The following is a 21,274-nucleotide window of genomic DNA, read 5'->3' on the forward strand; positions in this document are numbered from 1 at the left end:
CCCGTCTTCCCAACCAAGGTCCAAATGTACTCGTAATAATTTTTGCGAAGGGAGATCTCAGATCGGTATTTAAAGCACGAAAATTAAAATTTCGAGCCGTGGATTATTATAAATCACTAGCGAAAGGCTTGTTATTCCGACAAATTGTCCACCACTAGCCGTTTACTAGCCGATTTAAAAACGGGAACGGCAAAAAGATTCGGTTGGGACGGATCCGTCCAACGGATGACGGGACGGCGATTGTGAAAAAAGAAAAAGAAAAAAAAGCTCGTGTTTCGCTCCGCAGAAAATTTATAGCCTCCTCTCGAATGGCGTCCGTTGGCTCGATGCGACACGAGGCCAATCGAGCCGTCCACCGGTGGTAACGTTCCTCGTTTACGACTCCACCTGGCACGATTCCTCGTTTTATTTCGTTTTATCTATATTAGCGTACGCTGAATGGCCGCGTCGCAGATCCAATTATCCGTCCATTTCGTTCGTTTCATTTATCTTTTCTTACCGTGATTTGTCCCGATTCATCGTCCACTATCATCCATCGATTCATGTTACAATTAAATTATATTCGTTTCTCAAATTCTTGTTTTTATATCTTCAAACGAGATGAATGATGATGACGCGATAATTTTTTAATTAGAACGATTTCGGGATTATTATAAGAAAAATTCGTCTATTTCGAAATTAAAACTTAAAACGAATTGAAATTTATCGAGACGAAAGTCTTATTGGCACGAGACCCGTGTGCATCATCTGTTCTCTTTAATTTTTTATCCGATTCAAATTTCTTGCTCGTCCGATTAATCAACTACGAAAAATATTTGCATACGTTCGAGGAGGATAGAAGAAGATATTTCCTCCTCGACCAATACGAAAATAAATATATCTCTTTTCTTCTTTTTGTATTGAATCATATTACACGTGTCTCACATAGATAATCTTATTTTCTTCGAAATACATAAAATTGATCAGTCGAAGAAATTGGAATTTAATTACGTCCAGTCGCGTTGGCCAAGATCGTAGAAGGTAGTTTTAACGGCGAGGAAAAACATAGGGGAGACGAGTATGGCACTTTGACGCGCGATAAAAAGGGACAAGCTCGAGCATCAGCTGCGCTGGAGGAGGAAGGATTGGTCACGGTGACGTTCATGGCTGGCGAGGAGTTGGTACGGCACTGCAACAAGCAGCACACCTTTCCGTTTCCAAATCCTTTCGATCGAAAGGACACGCAACGCGAAGATTAAAACGAGCAGCAATCTGTTTCTCCTGGAAAAATGGCGCAACGATTGGCGCTCTGCGTTCCTTCTGCGGGAGAAGAGATAATAATCGCAAGTTGGAAAGCGAAAATGCTAGGTTAATAATAAGATTGAAAATCGCTCGAAGCGATTTATTAGATGCCTGATGACACGGCGCGTTACACGCGTTCCGTGTTTTTACAACGATTCACATACAATTACCCTCGATATACAATTCCCCTCTCGCTATTTCATTTATATCCCAGTCAGAAATCTGGAAAAAAAAATATCTTTGCGCCGATTAGTTTACGTACACGCGGTCCAATTCGCATAATTATCCTGTATAGGATGTATTTCAATCTCCTCGGAGCGGAGGAATCACGCTCAACTTGCATCGCCGTCCCCTTTTTACACCCCTAGCGAACTATTTTCGGATCGACCGGCTCTGATGGTCGGAGGGAACGGAGAAGTAGGCGCTGTACCGGTCATTTTACCGTGGTGAACCGTCGGCCATATTGCCGTTAACCGCAAAAAAAAGAAAAAAAAATTTAGTATGGTTTCTTCTGTATTCATGTCTGGGGGGAGAGAGAGAGAGAGAGAGAGAGAGAGAGAGAGAGAGAGAGAGAGAGAGAGAGAGAGAGAGAGAGAGAGAGATTTATGATTTTCGGAGGGGTGGAGTGATTAGTCGGAGTGGCTTGTGGGATCTCGTTGTAATCCTTGCTTAATGGGTATATAGAGTATATCCAATTTGAAATTTTATTCATGAAGATATTTATTATTAATGGAATTGGAATTTTCTTTCCTCGAGGCAAGAATAAAATAATACGATATTAAAAAAGAAAGAAATAAATAATCGAGAGAATTATATATTATATGGTTTGAAAGTGAGTTGATTCTAGGTGAAGATTGGTGGATACAAAATGCCGCGAGATAGTCCTTGACGTTCGCCAATTATCGCATGATGTTGCGTCAATTAACGGGAAGCGCTTTCATCGTGGATCAAAGTGGAAGGCGGAATTAAGTAGGAAACAGCTTTATTCCGCGTGTAAAATATATGTTCTGTTAAAGTACGGCGCAGAGGCGGCCCCCGCGCACACCCGATGACCCGAGACCATAAATAAATGCTTGCGTGAGGTTTACGCATCACTGTGAATTCTTACTCTTGGATAAGATTTCCAAACGTCACTCGTTTCATCGAAAAACTATCCATTTTATATATCTTTTCAAAATTTTGATTCCATTCCATTTAAAAATGGTCAAATTATAAAAATATATAATTTTAATTTTCCCTGGAACGAAATCTCTACTTTCATTATTTCACATCTACAAAGATCTAAATTCAACTAATATTTTGTTCCCTAGAAAACATATGGAGATTTTCTCGATAAAATTCCTAGAACAAAGATCCCTAGATCTCTCGATCGAATTCCATTGATTAAAACAATTATGAAATCGACTGGAGAAACAGAATTTCGAATCGTGTAAAACGTATCGAAATGGGGCGAGGGGGGGATGGGTTGATTCGATAGGCGACGCTCGCCGAGAAGAGGGCATTATGGTTGTGTAGAGGCGGTTCCACGTACACCCCAGCGATCCGGGACCATAAATAAATGCTCGCGCGAGGCTTACGTACCACGAAGGCTCGGCCACCATCCGACTAGGGTAACCAGGAGGAACGCCATGGCCGATCAAAACCGACAGCCTCCTAAGAGGAACAAGCTGACCTGAAACACATCGGTGCGCTGCATGATTCATAGAGGACGGTAGCCTGTACGAAAGAGAGACGCGTTTCCGATGATTATCTATCCGCGACGCGTGCGCCCTGCATCGAAAATAAGAAGCAGATGGCGCCTCGATGCTCTCAAAGGACTCTACTGAATTTTACTGGAAGATTATCCTATCCACGATCGAGGTATAATTACTTCTTTTCTTGTTTCTTCCAATTAAGAGGAAACCAGAAGTAACCTTATATCGCAAAGGATCAAAGATTTTCTTCCAATAGCGTGTACATCTCGTTTGTCGATCCTCTAAATCTCAATAATATCAATTCAGGTAATTGTTAAATTTAAGTATACCAAAAAAGTACGAAAGTATCTAAACTTAGATCCTCGTCTCGGATTAATTCTAAGATCCACTTATTAGTATAGATTTTCTGGAATTGTTCCGTAATCCGAAGCTTAAATCTGAAATAAAACGGTTTGGCTCCGAAGCGAGCGCAGCGTCTGGCCGCAACGAAAATACGAGCATCCTAAAATCGTGGTATGGTAGGAAGTGTATAATTGCCAACAATGTAGCAGAAAGGAGTAGGAGGGGGAGGAGGAAAGAACATCGAGAAGGACCGTATAGAGCACGATGATAATCCAGCGAGGCCGTGTCGAATTGCACGCGACGTATTCTCGCGCCAACGGACGCGATCGAAAAACAACGAAAAACTTATAAAAATCATAGCGCACGCATTCTTGCCGTGGCACACACACGCTTGGAAATAAATCGATCTCCACACGCGCACACGTGTCCCCCTCCCCTCTCCCCGCCCCTTCCCCCACCGTTTGTGTGTTTTTGTTCGACCTTAGAGGCGAGAGAGAGCCTCGCTCTCCTCGCAGCACGTAAAGAGTCGCAGCTGACTGTATTGTTCCCGTTGAAGGTAAGTCATTAATTTTCCCGCGGCAGGAACATTGCCCGAGACGTTCGCGCGGTGTGCGTGCATTTCGTGTTAGTGTGAAAAGTGTTTGTGGACCAGTGTTCGATCGGCCGTTGCCAATTAATCGACAAAAATCTGATTTGGTACTTGTACATTATATCGGCATCTTCACAGCGAACTTGGTTGATTGGTTCTATTGGTGGACGATTGATATTGATGAAGAGGTTAGGAAGGTTTCTTCATGCTTTAGAGATTTCTAATCTCAAAGCTAATGTAATCGAATACAAAGCCCCCTTTTTCTTTTCCACTTATAATCCATCCAGTGTATATAACAGTTCTTCGATTCCTTTCTAACCTCAACTAGTCTTGGTAAATTCTTAAAACACGTACTTTCGCTTGCAGATTTTTTATCATCGACTCCATCGTTACCATTGTCTTCGAAGTTCTATGTAAAAAATATCATCGAGCTTTTAAGAGACTCTTAAACTCTTCAATCTGACTAAATTCCTAAATCTTCTTACTTTCACTCGTATAAACAGTCTTAAAGATTATCGTTCTTCTTCGTAAGATAAAGATAATCCTTTTCGAAATCAATCGCAGAGATTCCTAACCTCTCGTCTAGCAAATTCCAGGGCCGTACTTTCGCCCATAGTCTTCGCATACAGTGTACCAAGGACGTTCTCGATTGTGCAGAAACGTATAAGGCAGACAGTGCGCGGAGAGAGAACGTTGAAAGGCAAGGACAGTGACATCGGTATCGGTCGAGCCATACGTTATTCGACGAATGCATAAAGAGGCCTAAACGCTCTGATTATCGAAAAGGCATCGGGGATGGCCGGATCCACTGGCGAACGAAAGATAATGCATTCGGTGGTTGTCCGTAGCTTCGAGTCGCGTGTGTCGAACCGTTGCCTGATGGATGGAGACGCGTACCCACTATTCCCCATTCTTCCTCAATCCCGTTCCATCGTCGTTCCAGGCCGTCATTCCTCTCTCTCTCTCTCTCTCTCTCTCTCTCTCTCTCTCTCTCTCTCTCTCTCTCTCTGCACGCACACAGATGTCTCTCACGTCGTCCTCCTCTTTCCTTTTTCTTCGTTTTCCTCGGTACAAAAGTGACCCCTCGGACGCAGGACAGTTTGTTGCGCGCGCGTGAACTCAATCCCCTGCGTCCACGCAATCCCTGTGTGTTATTCTCGATTCTGTGGGGATGAGTGACCCATTGAAAGGACAGCATCTAATTCTGGACCAGCTATGATTTACCGTGTTGTTCCCAAGGATTGAGAGATTAGGAAGAAAGAAAATGTGGAGGATAGGTGGAGGATTGGCAATGTCGGTGGTTGATTCTTGATCGTGAATCGCGTCGTTGACTTACTTGAGAATTGAAATAATTCAAGGTGAAGTGAAAAGTATTTTAAGGGATCTCAAATATTCAGAAAAATCGTCAAATCGAATCACATCCAGTTTTCCAACAATAATTCCTTACGATTAGAGAATTGGTGAAATTTTCGAAGTATACGTTCAATTTTACGACAAACCATTAATTTAAATTTCCAACTAAAATTTATGCAAGAATATTCGCCATCTTTTGTTAAAGACCCAATTCAAACTCGTTCGAACAAAGGGCGATCTCGAAGGTAACAAAATTTTATCATATCTTTAATTTTCTGACGACGCCTCACAATTTTCCGTTAAAAAAGTTTTAAATAAAAATTTTTTAAGAATGGCTCGCCATCTCTCGGTAGCTGGAGAACGGTAGTTCCAAGGTCATCGGTAGTTCCAAGCACGTACGTCAATATTCCGTCGGTCCACGGTCGTCACCGTGTGAAAGAGAAGAGAGCGAAAGAACGAGCCGCGCGCGACTTTCGTTCCCTGTCAACGGGTACAAAGTGCGGAGGAGGAAGAAGGGAGAAGGGAAGGAGAGGAAGGTTGGGCGTCGGCAACGGCGAGAGAGAGGCGTTAATTGAATTTGGGTTCGTGTGGATTATTGTGAAGCGTTTAAAGCGGCCAGAAACAAACCTATTTGCGTCGGGGAGAGAGAGCTTTCTCGTGGAAGATAACAAATGATCCGAGGCGGCCCGGCACTCGCAAACTTCGGCATAAAAGCTTCGCCTCGAAGAGAGAAACCCGTCTACCTACCTTCTCTTTCTCCCTTGCTCGCCTCGACGATCGAGCTTCGCCTCCTTCTTCAACCCTCTTTCGTGCGCTTCTTTTTCCTTCGTTTTACCCGCGTCACACCGCTCTTCCCCCTCTTCCCCCCTCCTCCTCCTCCCGTGAAAACCTCTCGCCACGCGGATTGAAAAGCAATAGTTTTTGAATCTATTTATAACTGTCTGCCACACGCGGACGCCTGGAACGGTCTAATTTGATTAGAATATTTTTTTTTTCTTCTTTTTTTGAGACGTTATAACGTTTTCCTTTTCCATCTTTGCTTTTCGTTGTCTAACGATTCTTTCACTCTCTCTCTCTCTCTCTCTCTCTCTCTCTCAAAGAAAAGTTAGGTTAGGTTAAACCAAGTAAACTATAATAACGAATTTCTTCTTCCATACGATTCTCGAGGATGAAGCTCCCCTCTCGCTAATTGCATTTACGGAGAAACGAAAATTCCTATTTCCCAGCAGAAATCCAAATCAAGCGATAGGGATCGGATACACATCGTCGACTGGCTCCCGGCCAGTGACAAACCGAGCCTAGTATCGCGAAAACTCTCGTCTCTGTACGCGCGATTTAAATTTATCTAGGCGTGTTTTGCGTCATTCAGCCCCCTATCCCGGTTGATTTGTGACCTTTCGGTGGTCTCGCAGCTGGCGGGCCGATCGCCGTGGCCAAAGATCGGGGAAATCAACGACCTGTCGACATTCCGCGACGTTCCTTCCGTCCAGCGCGCGGCCATCGCCTCGATCCGCTCTGTCGGTACGATCCACCTGTTACCAACTGTTTTAGGATAATGTCTCGCCGCCGGGCGACGGCGACGTTCGAAAACCGGATCTATTTCCACTGATAAACAGCTGACACGTTCGAAAAGCATGGCGCGGTTCAACTCGTTCCACAGAAATTCCGTACGATCATTTTCAAAAGAGAGCTGTGCTTCGCTTTATTTATGAGCCGTGACGGCCGCCACCGACCCCCTTCTGTAAACGTATCCAGAATTTGGAAGGGATTTGGATCCGTTTCGCGAGGTGAAGAACGTTGCGTGGGAGGGATGAGTGGGCGTAGGCGAGAATGATTCGTGTTGTGATTCGATCCGTTGTCGTTGTTTTGAGTTGCGTTAATGGCTGGCCTACCGTGCGAGTTGTGACACTTTGTGGACGATTTCTAAAGTTGTTGCGATTCGAGGTTTGACGTAATGGCAGACTTACGTGGTGGCAATATGTATTAATTTTGTAGGAGGATACGAAGTGGAATATTTGATATTTGGCACGATTTATGATGTTGTTGTATAAAATAAATCTTTTTTTTTTTTTTTCTCTCTTTTTTTTATTTCAATTTGTAATTTTATTAACTCTGTGCTGTTTCAAGAGGTCGGTTTTTTTAGTTGTTATTTATTTTATTTATTTTAACGTAATTACGTGTCACATTGTACATCATTTTTCAGATTTGTATTATCACGCTCAACAGATAGAATTAGAGAACATATCCCATAACGTGCTATCGGCAATAGTTTTTCTCATTTGTCTTTTTCTTCCCCTTCCTTTTGCCATACGCAACTACTATACTGGACATCCCAAGAGTTTACATGTTTTCCACAAGTTACTAGAAGCATGCCTCTGTTCCACTCTTCATCTTCATCGATGTAATTATCAAATTACATAACGAACTCTTATCGACCAACCGACGTCAAACGATATTTTCGTAATAATCCCGGACTATTTATTTCAGCTGACCGTCTCATCAAAATTTTCGTTCCCTGGCCAAACGATCGCGGAAGCGCCACGCGAGAGGGAAAAGTAAATAGGAGCCAAGATGGAGATCGGAAAATCGACTAAAAATACTACTTTTCCTTCACCTTTCCACAATTTTCACAGTTTCATAGATGAAAAAAAAAAGAAGAAGAAGAAGAAGAAGAAGAAGAAATAGAGAGATCCTAATTTCTAAAATTAAAAATAGAGTGTAAAAATAGAGAAAAGAGGAGAGGGGGGGGGAGGGGATGACTTTTTAAGAGGCATTTATCCTCAGTTGACCGGGGCCACTGAGATCTCGACGCTGTGGACCACCTAGGCTTGAAAGATGCAATCGTAATTGCATAATAGGCACGATAAACTGGCCGGGTTATTTATGAACCTCCACTCTTCTTTTGTCGGCCGTGTCAATGGGGAGAGAAAGAGAGGTTGAGGGATTTGAACGGTGCTGGATGTGTTTCAGTGGATCGGGCCACGATGTCGGGCCCGAGTAGATTTTAGATTTACATCGTCTTTGTCGTCGTGCCACGCGGTTACTCCTCTTCTTCCCTTTCCTCCTCCTCTCCTTCGTATTCTCGTTCGGTTAATCTCTTCGGCCGAGGATTGATGATTTATAATTTCTCCGGACTCAGATTCCTGTTCAGAGTTATAAATACTTGTTGTTCTGCCGTTCGCCGCGTTGAGGCCTGATTTTCCTTGATAAACAGCTCTCTCTCTCTCTCTCTCTCTCTCTCTCTCTCTCTCTCTCTCTCTCTCTCTCTCTGCTCGTATTCGCGTTTGTCGTATCTCTCGTCTCGTTTGAACGTTTGCTGCGAATTGTGCATTTGTAGAAGTTCGATATTTTTTTTTTTTTTTTTTAATATATATATCGAAGAAGGATATCTGTGCGGGTTGACTGATCTTCGTTGATAAATTCTCTTTACTCTACGTGTGTATGATTTTTAATTGTTCTTTAATTGTTTGCAATAAATTGCGCGATAATTTTATTTTTCTTTTCCAATCTTGAAGAAGGATTTTCGTCGAAAGTGGAAAACTTTGTACGTAAGATAGATTCACAGTTTCTATTTTATTATCATTGACAAATTGTTCATTCGGAAAAGGATATCGTCGAATTTCGAAAAATTTTATACGAAAACTTTCCCCTTTCATATGTTACGTTATATAAATAGAAATTCGTAGGAGATGAACCAAGTTCAATTTTAATCTTACACGCGAGATAAGATTTTTCATTCAATTAATAACAGTTCACGATGGAATGACTCTAAAAAAAAAGAAATAAAAATAAAAAATCATTTTGCAATAATTATCTATCGCCGTATATAATCTATCGATTTATTTTATCTTATTTATTATTAACATTCGAAGCTAAATTGAAATTTCAATAATTAAATAAAATTTAGAAAAAAAATCTCGTATTTTCTTTTTCACGAAATATACATTAATAATTATTCACATGCGTTATATCATTGCTTTTTATTCGTTTCAATCGTTGTCGAGTATATCGTTATCGAATACAGAAAGCAAACACTACAAATCGTATCGACTTTGCAACAAAATATAGTCGTGGTTGGTTATCGAGAGAATCAGCAGCAATCGGCTCAACGCGTTTGCATCTTATCACTCATGCCCTTCCCAAGGTCCTCCCCTCTCCTCCCCCCTCTCCCCCCACCCCGATTTTTCGTTTTCTTCTTTTCATTTTTTGCAACGAAAGGTGATTCCCTGGCCGAAGGCCGAATTCCACGACGTTTCTTCATCCGTTTCACATTCCACACGGAGAGATCTTTCGTTTAAATGAAATGCAAAGCATCTCTTCTCTGCATCGCGATTTTTTTTTTTTTTTTTTTTTTTTTTGGTCTGCGCAGTTTTTGGAATGCGCAGTATTCGCGGCCGCGCTTTCAAAAGGGGAACACAGGCCTCGTACAACGTCAAGAAAAGATCGTTTTCGCGGCCGCATAAGACCTCTCTTTGTTACCTTAAACTCTATTTATGCGCGCTGTTAAATCTTTTGCATCACCGATTCCCGCCATTAATACCGTTTGGCGAGAGGCTGAGTTATGCGAGGATTGACCCGACTGATTAGCCTATATCGCTTGTTAAAAATAACCGATGAACGATACATATATTCTAAACAGTGATTCTAGTTATTTATAAATTACGTGGACTCTCGATAATGAGGAGGGAAACGTGAAGAATAACACGAGAAAGAAATGCATTAATTAGTTGTTACGATGACTTTATAATTTTGCAGAGACAAATGAAGAAAAGAACTCTTTCTCAATTCGATTAATAAATTTAATATACAGTTACGATTTATTGAAAATTAAAGAAATAATTCTCTTTTAAATTCTTGGTAAATCGCATCAATAAAAATATAATGTTGTCATAAGACACGGTTTTATCATTACCATTAAAAAGAATCGAGAGAGAGAGAGAGAGAGAGAGAGAGAGAGAGAGAGAGAGAGAGAGAGAGAGAATGAAGAGTCATAAAATACAAATTAGCATAAAAAATCCGCAATCAATAAGCCGCAAACAAATTATCATCGATTACCATTAAAAAGAACGGAGAGAGAAAAAAAGAGAAACAAGAAGAAAAACACTCAAGGTCGAATGACAATAAACTTTCCACTCGACCCACAAACAAACGTTTGCATACAAGTTTCCAAGCACCGAGAAGACTAAACTCCCCGTTATCATTAGGTCGCGAACCGAGATCGTTTTATTGCTTTCCACGGAATTCCTCGATCGATCCAGCCAGATGAAATCGACCGATAACCACACTCCATTCCTATCAGATGATCGTTTACACACACGTTAAAGGGATGTGTACGAAGAGCCTTTCTAAATATACACATTCGTAGAGGTTGTCGAGCCTATCATCCTCGCGTGCACGACGCTTGGAATGCAACACGCGGACCGTTTCATATTCCAATGCCGTTCGCCTCGCTTAATCGAGCGATTCTACTCGCGCTGCTTCACCAGTTGCTCGCCGATAGCGCCGCGGCGAACGCGATTAATTGCACGTCCACCGAGATAATCCCGCCTCCCTTTCCATGGATATCTGAATCACGCTGGATGATCGACCGATTGATCAAGCGAGATGTTTGGAAATGATGGTGACGGGAATAGGTAGCTATATTTGAAAAGAGGTGAAGTTTGAGAAGGTTAGAAATTGGTACAAAGAGAAATGAAATTGAGGTAATCGTCAAATTGGAAGAATTCGTGCATAACTTTTAATTTCGTAACCTTACCTCTGTATTTTCAAATTCTTTTATATCAAAGATTATCTTAAACGAACGTTTTCATTTCTAACCTAACTTAACTTCATCTCGTCTATTGTTTTTTGAGCATAAGTTTTATACTTATTATAGTAACTTGTGCGCAATGAAAATGAAAATATTTTTATCAAGTGTATAATGAAATAGTGTACCTTTGGTGAGGTATCCTGTATCGTGAAATATTTTGTTTGAATTTTCTCTTGACTCGTCGATAAGTTTCACACGCATCGATAACTTTTATCGACCGACGCGTGGTCAATTCTCTTATAATCGAATTTAATCTAACTTAACCTACTTTCAATCGATCAAAGTTCATGATCTCTTGTACTTGTAGATCTTTAGATCCCAAAACTAATCACAGTATCCACCAAAGACACAGAAAAGACACAGAAACGGGACGAGGATCGATCAAGAACGGGGTCGAGCGAGGTTATCCCGGTCACGCGTTAGTCAGGCCGAGGCAGCCGGTCTGTCAGTCAATCCGGGGTCAGAAACGGTCTTCGTGCTGGCAGCTCGGTGACACGTTCGGCGAATACACGCGCCACGAGAGAGTTCTATTAAGAGCGAGAGCCACGAAAACGCTAGACGACACGAGGTGACACAAGATGCCTGACACGACACGGGCCTGCGCTTAGCGCGCACTCTTTCATTCTACACCGGTGTCTTAACAGCAGCGACAGCTATGCGACTCGTTGACCCTGTCGTTCTAGAGCCTCTCCCCTCCCCGCGAGACATGTCAAACATTTTTACCCAGTGAGAGAAACTCCCTCTGTAGTGGATTTTGTTGGAAAATTATTATTAGGTTATACGATCTTTTCTTTCTTCCTTTTTTAAAAAAAAGTTTCGTGGATTCTAGAAAAGTGATGAATTTGTGATTACTATGATAAAATTGTTTAAAATATTTACATCTGTAAATTAAATCCGTGTTTTTCTGTAAATCTGACTAATGTCATTCGTCAAGATTAAGAAGAATTAAGAAATTAAGAAATTAAGATTAAGAAATAATTTGATAATTTTGTGAGTGTTTTTAGATATTAATTAAATATTAATTTCTAATTTTAAATATTAATTTCTAAAATTTATTATTCTGCAAAAGGCATCTATTCGTTATACAGTTTAAAAATGATAAAACAGATGCAAAATTTGAACTTTACAATCATTGCACTATAAAATTAGGAAAACAAGATATGTTTATGACTGGTTTTGTCATCTGATCAGATACCAGATAGAAATATATATTGTATGATTTTTCGTAAAAATGTAAATCAGAGCCTGCATATACTGTGAAAATATTTAAGAAATCGAAACAGAAATATTGCATATTCAAGTTTTATACAGAATATAAAGTATGATTTTTTGAATCAGAATATATAATACTTTACTTGTTAGAAGAGAAGAAGAAGGACAAAAATAACTTTTCTTCAAAGATATCAGGATTACAATTTCATTTACAATTCGAATCGTGAGTAATTATAAAAAAAATTATAGTATTTATTTCTCATTTTCTGTTTCATTCCTAATTTGTAACATTCCATCACAAATTAGGTTAACTATGAGAATTACCATTTCGTTGCCGCACAGCCACGTTTCATCGTCGTTTCCTTCCCTTTTCTTTTGTTTATGCTAAGCTATAACGTGTAGCGTAACACAAAAGCGAACGTTCACAGCTGCCTCGAGTGGTAAGACACACATCGTTGACGTTTCGTATATTTTGTCATAAGATCGCCGATGAGTAACGATTGGACGTTCTCTCCTATCGTTATTCCCTATCTACTCAGAAAAAATGAAACATCTTAAAAACATGTCGAAAATTAATTAAACATAACCCTCCTAACACAATCATTACAACCATTTTCTAAATCGATACAATTCTAATTTTCAGAACAATAAAAAGAGTACAAACCAACCAGATAATTTTAATTAAAGAGCAAAATTTGAATTTCAACGGAGCTTGAAAACTCATTAATACTCGATTAATACTTCATCAGTTGACCAGTTACCAGAAGTTCATTACCTTTGGCAAAGAGGAAGAGATAAATTAAAAAAGAAAGAGAGATAAAAGAAAGGAAATCTAATAACATGCAAAGAAGCAAGAAACCTAACGCATTTATTCAAACCAAGAGAGCAATTGCTAGCAAAGATTGATCGCCAGCAGTTAGCGGAGATTTTTTTTCTTTCCACAGATCTATTGCGAGAGATCTGATCTGACTAATAGTAACACGGCCTCGTGTTATAACGCTTAATAAAACGTTTGTTGCACGGCGATTCGCGCGAGCCAGTTTTTCTCTAATTATCGCGATATCTTTTCCCTCAAGAGGGAGAGGAGAAAAAAAGAAAAAAGAAAGAAAAGCCACGCGTGTCGTTAATTGCTCACTGCCAACACATCGTGCGTTGAACCGATATCCGACAATCACGATTCTTTGAACGTGGAAAGAGATTTATAATTCGAGGGAAACCCGATCAGATGTCGCACGTCTCGCCCACACCCGTTCAATTATCACTCGGCTTAATTTCTTCGGTGTTATTTTTGGTGCTCGAGGAAAACGTATTCTCGAACGGTTTTTACCAAGGTTCTTCGAGTCGGTTAGGAAATGGAATAAAATGATTTACGTGTCACTTTGGAGGAAGTATCTTTTAAGGAGCAAGAGTGGAAATATGATATTCGATGAAGAATGATTTTTAAACGGTAAATGGATTTTTATTAAGAATTAACAAGATATATATTTTTGATTAAACGTTTTTAAAGAACATTTAAAGAATAATTTTATATTGGATATTAAAGTTAAAAATAACAACAAGAAGCGAATTAATCAAATCTTTACTGTATACACTATACAATTTATCAATCGTATCAAAAAGCATTTACCCTTAATCTTTTCGTAACAACCTAACCTAACCTATCAAACACTCTTTAATACCAACTTTCTAATAACTCGAAACTTACGAACCAATTTACTCTCCACAGAAAGATCCAAGACGCAAAAAGAAAAGATATCACGGATACAAAGCTCGTTCGTGTCGATCGACGAGCAGAATCTCGCGTAAAACACGGATCGAACGTAATCATCATCTCGAGGCCTCGGATGTCTAGGTTCTGTCATCGAGAAGGACACCAAGGCCCGATGCTTTTTCTAAATCCTCGGCCACCGATGATTAATAGCTCGCGTCCGCGTTTCGTCGCATCGCCGTGAAAGAATGCCACGACCAAGGATTCGCAACAACAAAGGCCTCTCGCGCAACACCGTGACGCGCACGTCTGTGCGCCTGCGCGTGCGTGTACGTGCTCGAGAAAGAGAGAGATAGAAAGAGAGAGAAGCCTTTGAATAATCCGTGAATACGTCCGCGGATTCGTATTCGGGCATACCGGGTTCGTTCAACCGGCGAACAAAACGCGTTGGATAATGATCCATTATCAGCCTGTGATAAAGATACGGCGGCGAACTGGCGCGATCCACCGTGACTGGAATACACACCGTGGTACGAAAACTTTCCTCCTTTTTTTTTTCCCTTCTTTTTTCTCTCCTCTTCCTCGACGAGAGAGGCGATGATTAATCGCTGTCCGACTCTTGTCAACGTCGATGCACACCGGCCCCTGTGACGGAAGAATGCGGGGTCCCGGTGAAAGTCGGGCCCCAACCTCTCCTCCTCCCTTCCCTCCTCTCTCTCTCTTTTATCGAAAAACGGACGCAACTCTTAGATCTCTCCTCAGAGGCCAACTCCATCCAATATATATATATATATATATATATATATATATACGTATATATGCGTATTTCCATATCCGGATAATTTTCTTTTTTCTTTCGGAAAAGTGGCGAAGAACTCGGACTCGGACTCGAACGTTCTCTCCTTCGATTTCTTTTCTCGTGCCAAATTCGCGGGCGCGCAACACAGCGGGCGGATCGTCTCCCCGTGGCTCCATACGTTGTATCGACGTCACCGGGACACGGTTGGCAATTAATCACCGGGAAAGGATCCACGCTGGGATCCTATGTCCCTTCGGGCTTCGCTCGAGTTTGGTACGCGTGCCGGCTTCATAGTGGCGTGTAATAATGAGGCTGGACAGAGAGAGAAAGAGAGAGAAAGAATTCCGTCAAGATCGGGCCGATATCGCGAGGAGGGGGCGAGCTATTCGTTAAAAAGTCAGCCAACGGCCACGCGTTACTTCGGGAGGAAAGTGATAACGCCCGCTGGTCATTAAGCTCTCCCTCTCCCCTCTTCCTCCCTCTCGTTTCCTCGTGGATGAGCTTCGCGAGTAAACGGTTTCGGTGCGGGGTCCTCAGAGTTAGGAGAGGTGGAAATTGTCATTAACTTTGTGAACACCTGCTCCGCTATTCTTCCCATACTTATTCAATCTCGCAAGCGCGTGTGAATCGAATTTCCTCGAATTACGACTATTTGTTTTATTACGACTTTTTATTTTTTACGACTATTTTACGACTCTTCAAATATATGTGTGTATGTGTATATATATATATATTTTTTTTCTCTATACACACACACATATATTTTACGACTCTTCAAATATATGTGTGTGTGTGTATATATATATTTTTTCTCTATACACACACATACACACACACGTGTATGTGTGTGTGTGTTATCAGCAATTGGGATAATCAAAGTGTTTTACGGGTAAATCGGTTGGGTTGATTGCTGGGAAAAGCGTATTACAGGTGGAGTAACAGGTTATTGGTATTTAAAGGTGGCCTCGAGAGGTTCTCTGCTTGAGAGCTATTCGTTACCCGAGCATTTTGCAACGCGGAGCGCGGAGTAGGTGTAATAGGCGGAGCGGTATCGTAATAACAGCGTTGCATAAAATTATTTATGGCCCGGGCGTGCGCGCGCGCGCGCGCGCTGGGTAAATAGGCGAAACAGCTGCCAACCGACCGGTGTTGTAGCCACCGTAACACCGTTTCGATTCAGCATTAACTCGTTGAAATAATTAACCGAACCGTTACGTTTGATCGGCCTTTCGATACCTTCCGATATCTTCATAACCTCGTCCACGACAATTCGATAATGGACATGTTTATTTTCGATGGAAATAATACCTTGTAACAACCTGTTTAAAAGGAGTAAGATAATATTCAGAAATCTAATCCAATAAGAAAACAATTATTAATTGAAGTTCAATAAAAACAGTAGTAATATTAGATGTTTTCTTTATATCTAAGAAACCTACCAAGAAATCTATTTTCTACAAGCTTCTCCTTTTCATAAAAATAATTCCTTTTCTACATCGATAATTTTTATTACATGTATCTATTTTCATAAATTAATCTAAACTCTACAGGGGATATATATAATAAAATTTTATTTTATTTGTTCCATACTCATGTACAATTATTATTTTATTCGTTATGACGAATCGAAATATCGATATTAGAGCAACGCAATATATATTTAAAAGTGTTATATAATCAAAGATAATTGTTAATTCGTAAATATCGTTGAAAGTTGCTGACTGACGGAAATGCATGTTCTGACAGGCACGGTGAACGCGAACGGCGAGGTGAAACGGCAAAGGACGTCCTACACCAGGTACCAGACGTTGGAGCTCGAGAAGGAGTTCCACTTCAACCGATACCTGACCAGGCGGCGTCGCATCGAGATCGCGCACGCCCTCTGCCTTACGGAGCGGCAGATCAAGATCTGGTTCCAGAATCGGCGGATGAAGTGGAAAAAGGAGCACAAGATGGCGAGCATGAACATTGTACCGTACCACATGTCGCCTTACGGCCACCCTTACCAGTTCGCGCCCCACCCAGGCCAGTTCGCACACTTGGCCACATAGGACGAGTTCTCGCCCGCCGAGCTCGGAGCACACGCTGTCCGGTTCCCCGGGATGTACGGCGAGCAGAACTTCTAAAAAGGCTTTCCCCCACACCCACCCCTCCCCACCCCTCCCCCTCCCCCCGGCCTTGGCCATCGTCACGATCGGGGACACGATTCGTAACAGGTCTTGCTCGGTGACTCAGGCCGGCCCGGGACACACACTTCACTTCCAGTAGGACACACGTGGCGGAGGAGGCCCGCGATCTCTGGGCATAGGCCGCCGATAGGACCCGTCACTCGTCAACGTCACTCGTAGAATTCATATTCCTCCTCCTCTTCTTTCTTTTTTTTTTTTTTTTTTTTTGCTCTCTCTTTCTTCTTCGTCCACACACTTTTTTCTTTGCTCCAGTTTGAACGAGCAATATGTTATGTAATATATTTAATTTCGTCGGTTAATGTTTTTATCTTATGTTGGAATTTTTTTTTTCAACATTGTTCCAGTTTGTAACAATCAGATTAGACGATGGAAGACGTGACACAATTCGGTTCCACAATTTGATGATAAAAATTTTCTCTCTCTCTCTCTCTCCTTCCTATCTCATCCTTTACTTTTTTTTCGACTCGAAGAAATCTCGAAAATTTTGTTGGAGATTGTTTCCATTATCGATATGTTCATCGTCCATCGGCCATCCGAGCCTGTGTCCACATTCGCGGGATGGTATTCCGTCACGGTATAACTATTGTTGAAGTTGAAGGGGAAGCCGAGAAGAAGAAGAAAAAAAAAAAAGAAATTTTCTGCAAAGCAAAGCCGTGCGCCCGATTAAATGGACTGGACGCGCTCCGAGGGGCTCTCTCGCCGCGCGGTTAAATTATAAAGCGTAACCCGAACGCGGACGGGAAGCCACCTCAGCGGGTGAGATAAAACCGAATCAGTAGTTTTTAAGGGCTTAGAAATTATAGCGGTCTAAAGTGATTAATTAATTGAGCGAGTAATTAATTAATTATCTTGTCCGGCCGCGTCTATCGTTTTCGCATCTTTTGGATCTATCCAAAAGAGGACGACACCCTCCTCTTCGTCCCCCTCCCCTCCCCTCTACACTTCACTCCCTTACGCACAAACATACGTATATTTCCCCCGTATATTTCGAAACCGAATGGAAAAAAAAAAGAAGAAGAAGAAGAAGAAAAGAGAAAGAGAAAAAGGAAAAGAAGGAACGCGGCTACGACTTGTACTTACATTACTTAACTTTGCGTTCCTTCTTCCATCTCTTCTCTTCTCTTCTCTTCTCTTCTCTTCTCTTCTCTTCTCCTCCTCTTCTTTCGCTCGTTCTCGAGAAGAAAAAAAAAATCTATCTCCTCCCCTCCTTCCCCTCCCCTCCCTTCCCCTTCTCTCCCTCTTCCTCCCTCCCCCTCTGCGGGGGATTCACCGGCCGGACGAATCGACGAACGACGCAGTCTCCACAGACCGGTGGAACCGTCTGTTTCTATGTGCACGTTAAAGTCTCTCTACTTACCTACGTAGTACGTAAGGTGCCTATTAATAAACACACGATCCATACTTCGCCGCCGTTTTTTCGATAGAGGCCCGCCTGATACTTTTACTAAACTTTTACTCGCGAAAATCGAAGCGTATATGATGATGCCGTCGCAATTTTATATAGCTGGATAGACGATACAGATGCCTATTCTTTTTTTTTCTCCCCCCTCCTTTCACGCCGCGGTTAAGCCAAATCGAATAGGAGAGCACTTTCGTCGTCGTTTCATTTATCACGTACGATATACATGCGCACGTAATATATATTACGCGGTACTTACTTATATATATATGTTCCTCCTTTTTCTAACGTTATTTTTTCTTTTTTTTTTTTTTTTTTATTCCTTAAAGGTACGTGACATTTTCGATAGGGGATTAAGCAGAGCAAGCTGTTTGTTGTAAATACCGCAGTTCGTATCTTCTCAACAGAAACAATGATTAATCAGAAACAATTAAATCGTTAAATCGTTCTTACGGATAGCTGTTCGATGGATTCGCAATTCTTGCGTCGAACACAATTTTGGTAGAAAGTCTCGTTGCTCTCTTGTGGAATTCTCGCGTTTAATTATTAAATTACACACGGTACAATTCTTTTTTTTTTTTTTCCCTTGAATTGTACAGGAATTAAACAATGTATAACGTCACTTTTTGTCCAGAGAGGATAGAGGAAGATTTTTCGATCAGCTTTTTTGCGAAAGGTACGCGTCGCGTCCGCGCATGCGCCTCCCGTCTGGTTGCGCATTCGCGACTGCGCATCACGACGCGCAATACGAAAAGGAAAGAATAAGAACGAGAAAAACGAGCAATCTTTTCCGAGCGAGAGGAGGATGAGAAAGGAAGAAGGAAATAGAATCTAATCGAATAAAAAAGCAAACGTTTAAATGAATTTAGATAATGTGTTCGTGGCGCGTGCGTTATAATAATTGGTTTTATCTTGTGATACCGAAGACTCGGAAGAAAGAAAGAAAAAAAAAAAAAAAAGAAAAGAAAAGAAGGAAAGGTATAATAATTAAACCTCGAGAATAAAAATAAAAATAATAAATCGCTCTAGCAGTCGTTCTCGTGCTTAAATAAAAGATGTCGTGAACTGCGTAAAATTTTATGCGAGGCAAATTCGGAAGAATACAGGGATCTATAAAAAAAAAAAAAAGGTATAAATATATATATATAATATTATTAATATTCAGAACGAAAGAGAATGAGAGGGAGAGAGTGAATGAAAGAAAGAGAGAAAGAGAGAGAGAGAAAAGATTAATAAATGTATAAGGTGAGCAAGAGCGAGCAAGGCGAAAAGAGAGAAAGATATAAGCGTAGGCTATAACGTTGAATTGTACATAGCTATTGAATATATGGCAAAAAAAAAAAAAAACACGATATTGAACGACGTTATTATCGTACGAGGCGTTAACGAACGAGCACGATTCCTCGAAATAATTCTTTTGCAATTCGATAAGGGACAGAAAATGGTATTGCTTCGTGGAATGTAATTGTTTGTGATAAAAACGCAGATGCAGGATGCAAGTTGTTCGAACTGAAACAATATATATATATATATATACACATATTATATATATAAAATACGTTAGAATCTTTCGTTATCGCCTGGTACATCGCATAGGGATATTTAAATGAAAGAATAGCGAAGATTAATAATTAATAATTAATTAAATAATTATTATTATTATTATTATTATTATTATTATTATTATTATTATTATTAATATTATTATTATTAATATTATTACGATGATTATTGAAATTATCGATATTATTACTATTATTCTATCGAGAGTGAGCCTGTTTCTAATTGACTTGGTCCAGTGTTAATATTGTATTTTATTTGTTTCGTTATTATTATTATTATTTTTTTTTTTCTTTTTTTTTTTTTTTTTTTTTTGTTGTTCACGCCGCGTGTCGTACATAACACGTTCCGTACCTATGAATGCAGAGTTCACATATAAAATTTCTCGCGCTCTTGTTTTCAAGCGCGAGATAATCCGTCGCGAGTAATATTAAGCGGATTACGCGCGAGATATATATATGTATATATATATATATATCTCACTCTCCTCCCGTGAACGTGACGTTCGACGATCTTCTTACTTTCTTACTTTCTTCGAGACGCGCGCGTTCGGATCATGTGTGAGAAAGGAAAAAAAAAAAAAAGGAAACAAAGGAAATATATATATATATATATACATATATATATATATGTATGTATATTTCACATACCCGTCAGGTGCGAAGGATGCGTTTCTCCAATTTAAAATTAAGCTCAAGTATTACGTTCGTGCGTAGCGTCAAAACTGAAATGTTACTTCATTCCATGTAAAGAAAAGAAAAAAGAAAAAAAAAAAAAAAAAAAAAAAAAAAAAAAAAAAAAAAAAAAGAAAAAAAAAATATACGTAAAAATAGTTCTAACTGAAAGAAGGAAAAGAAAAAAAGATAAAAAAAAAAAAAATAAAAAGTATCTACTACTTAATACATCTACGTAACCTAGAGCACCGTACGTGTAAGGTCGCATAATTATATATATATATATATATAATTTAAATTGTAATTATTAAAATGATATGACGTACAGAAAAAAAAAAGAGGACGACGTTTTACCCTTTCTTCTTTCTCTTATATATAGATACATACATGTATATATATATACACACACACACACACACACCTCCTCGAATTCCAACTTTTTAGACCAGAAAAGTAGGGGAAAATTTAAAGGAAAGAAAATTGGTTGGTTGATCACACACGCATCGCTCGATAATAACTTACGACTGAAATTCCACGCAGCGATAACATTCGAGTCGAAAGATCGAGCGATGCCCGGACTTGGAAGGTTATCGCCTGCCTTCCTCTCGCGCGCACGTCTGCTCGTGCCGATTTTTCTTCCCTCGTAACAACAACGTTCGTTACGT

General features: G+C 40.4%; 1 protein-coding gene across 4 annotated transcripts in view; it reads left to right on the forward strand.

Moving 5' to 3' along the window:
• Nucleotides 1-19,480, forward strand: part of LOC122711722 (homeotic protein Sex combs reduced) — a 34,909-nt gene extending 15,429 nt beyond the window's left edge. For all 4 annotated transcript variants that reach the window (XM_043930731.1, XM_043930733.1, XM_043930734.1 and 1 more), the window contains exon 3: nt 16,534-19,480. In XM_043930731.1, the coding sequence (XP_043786666.1) occupies nt 16,534-16,838 (305 nt within the window). In that variant the 3' untranslated portion in view covers nt 16,839-19,480. The remainder of the gene's footprint in view (nt 1-16,533) is intronic.
• Nucleotides 19,481-21,274: the final 1,794 nt, after the last annotated feature.

The sequence above is a fragment of the Apis laboriosa genome, unplaced genomic scaffold (assembly GCF_014066325.1).
Source record: "Apis laboriosa isolate Shangri-la unplaced genomic scaffold, ASM1406632v1 scaffold17_cov146, whole genome shotgun sequence".
Lineage (NCBI taxonomy): Eukaryota > Metazoa > Arthropoda > Insecta > Hymenoptera > Apidae > Apis > Apis laboriosa.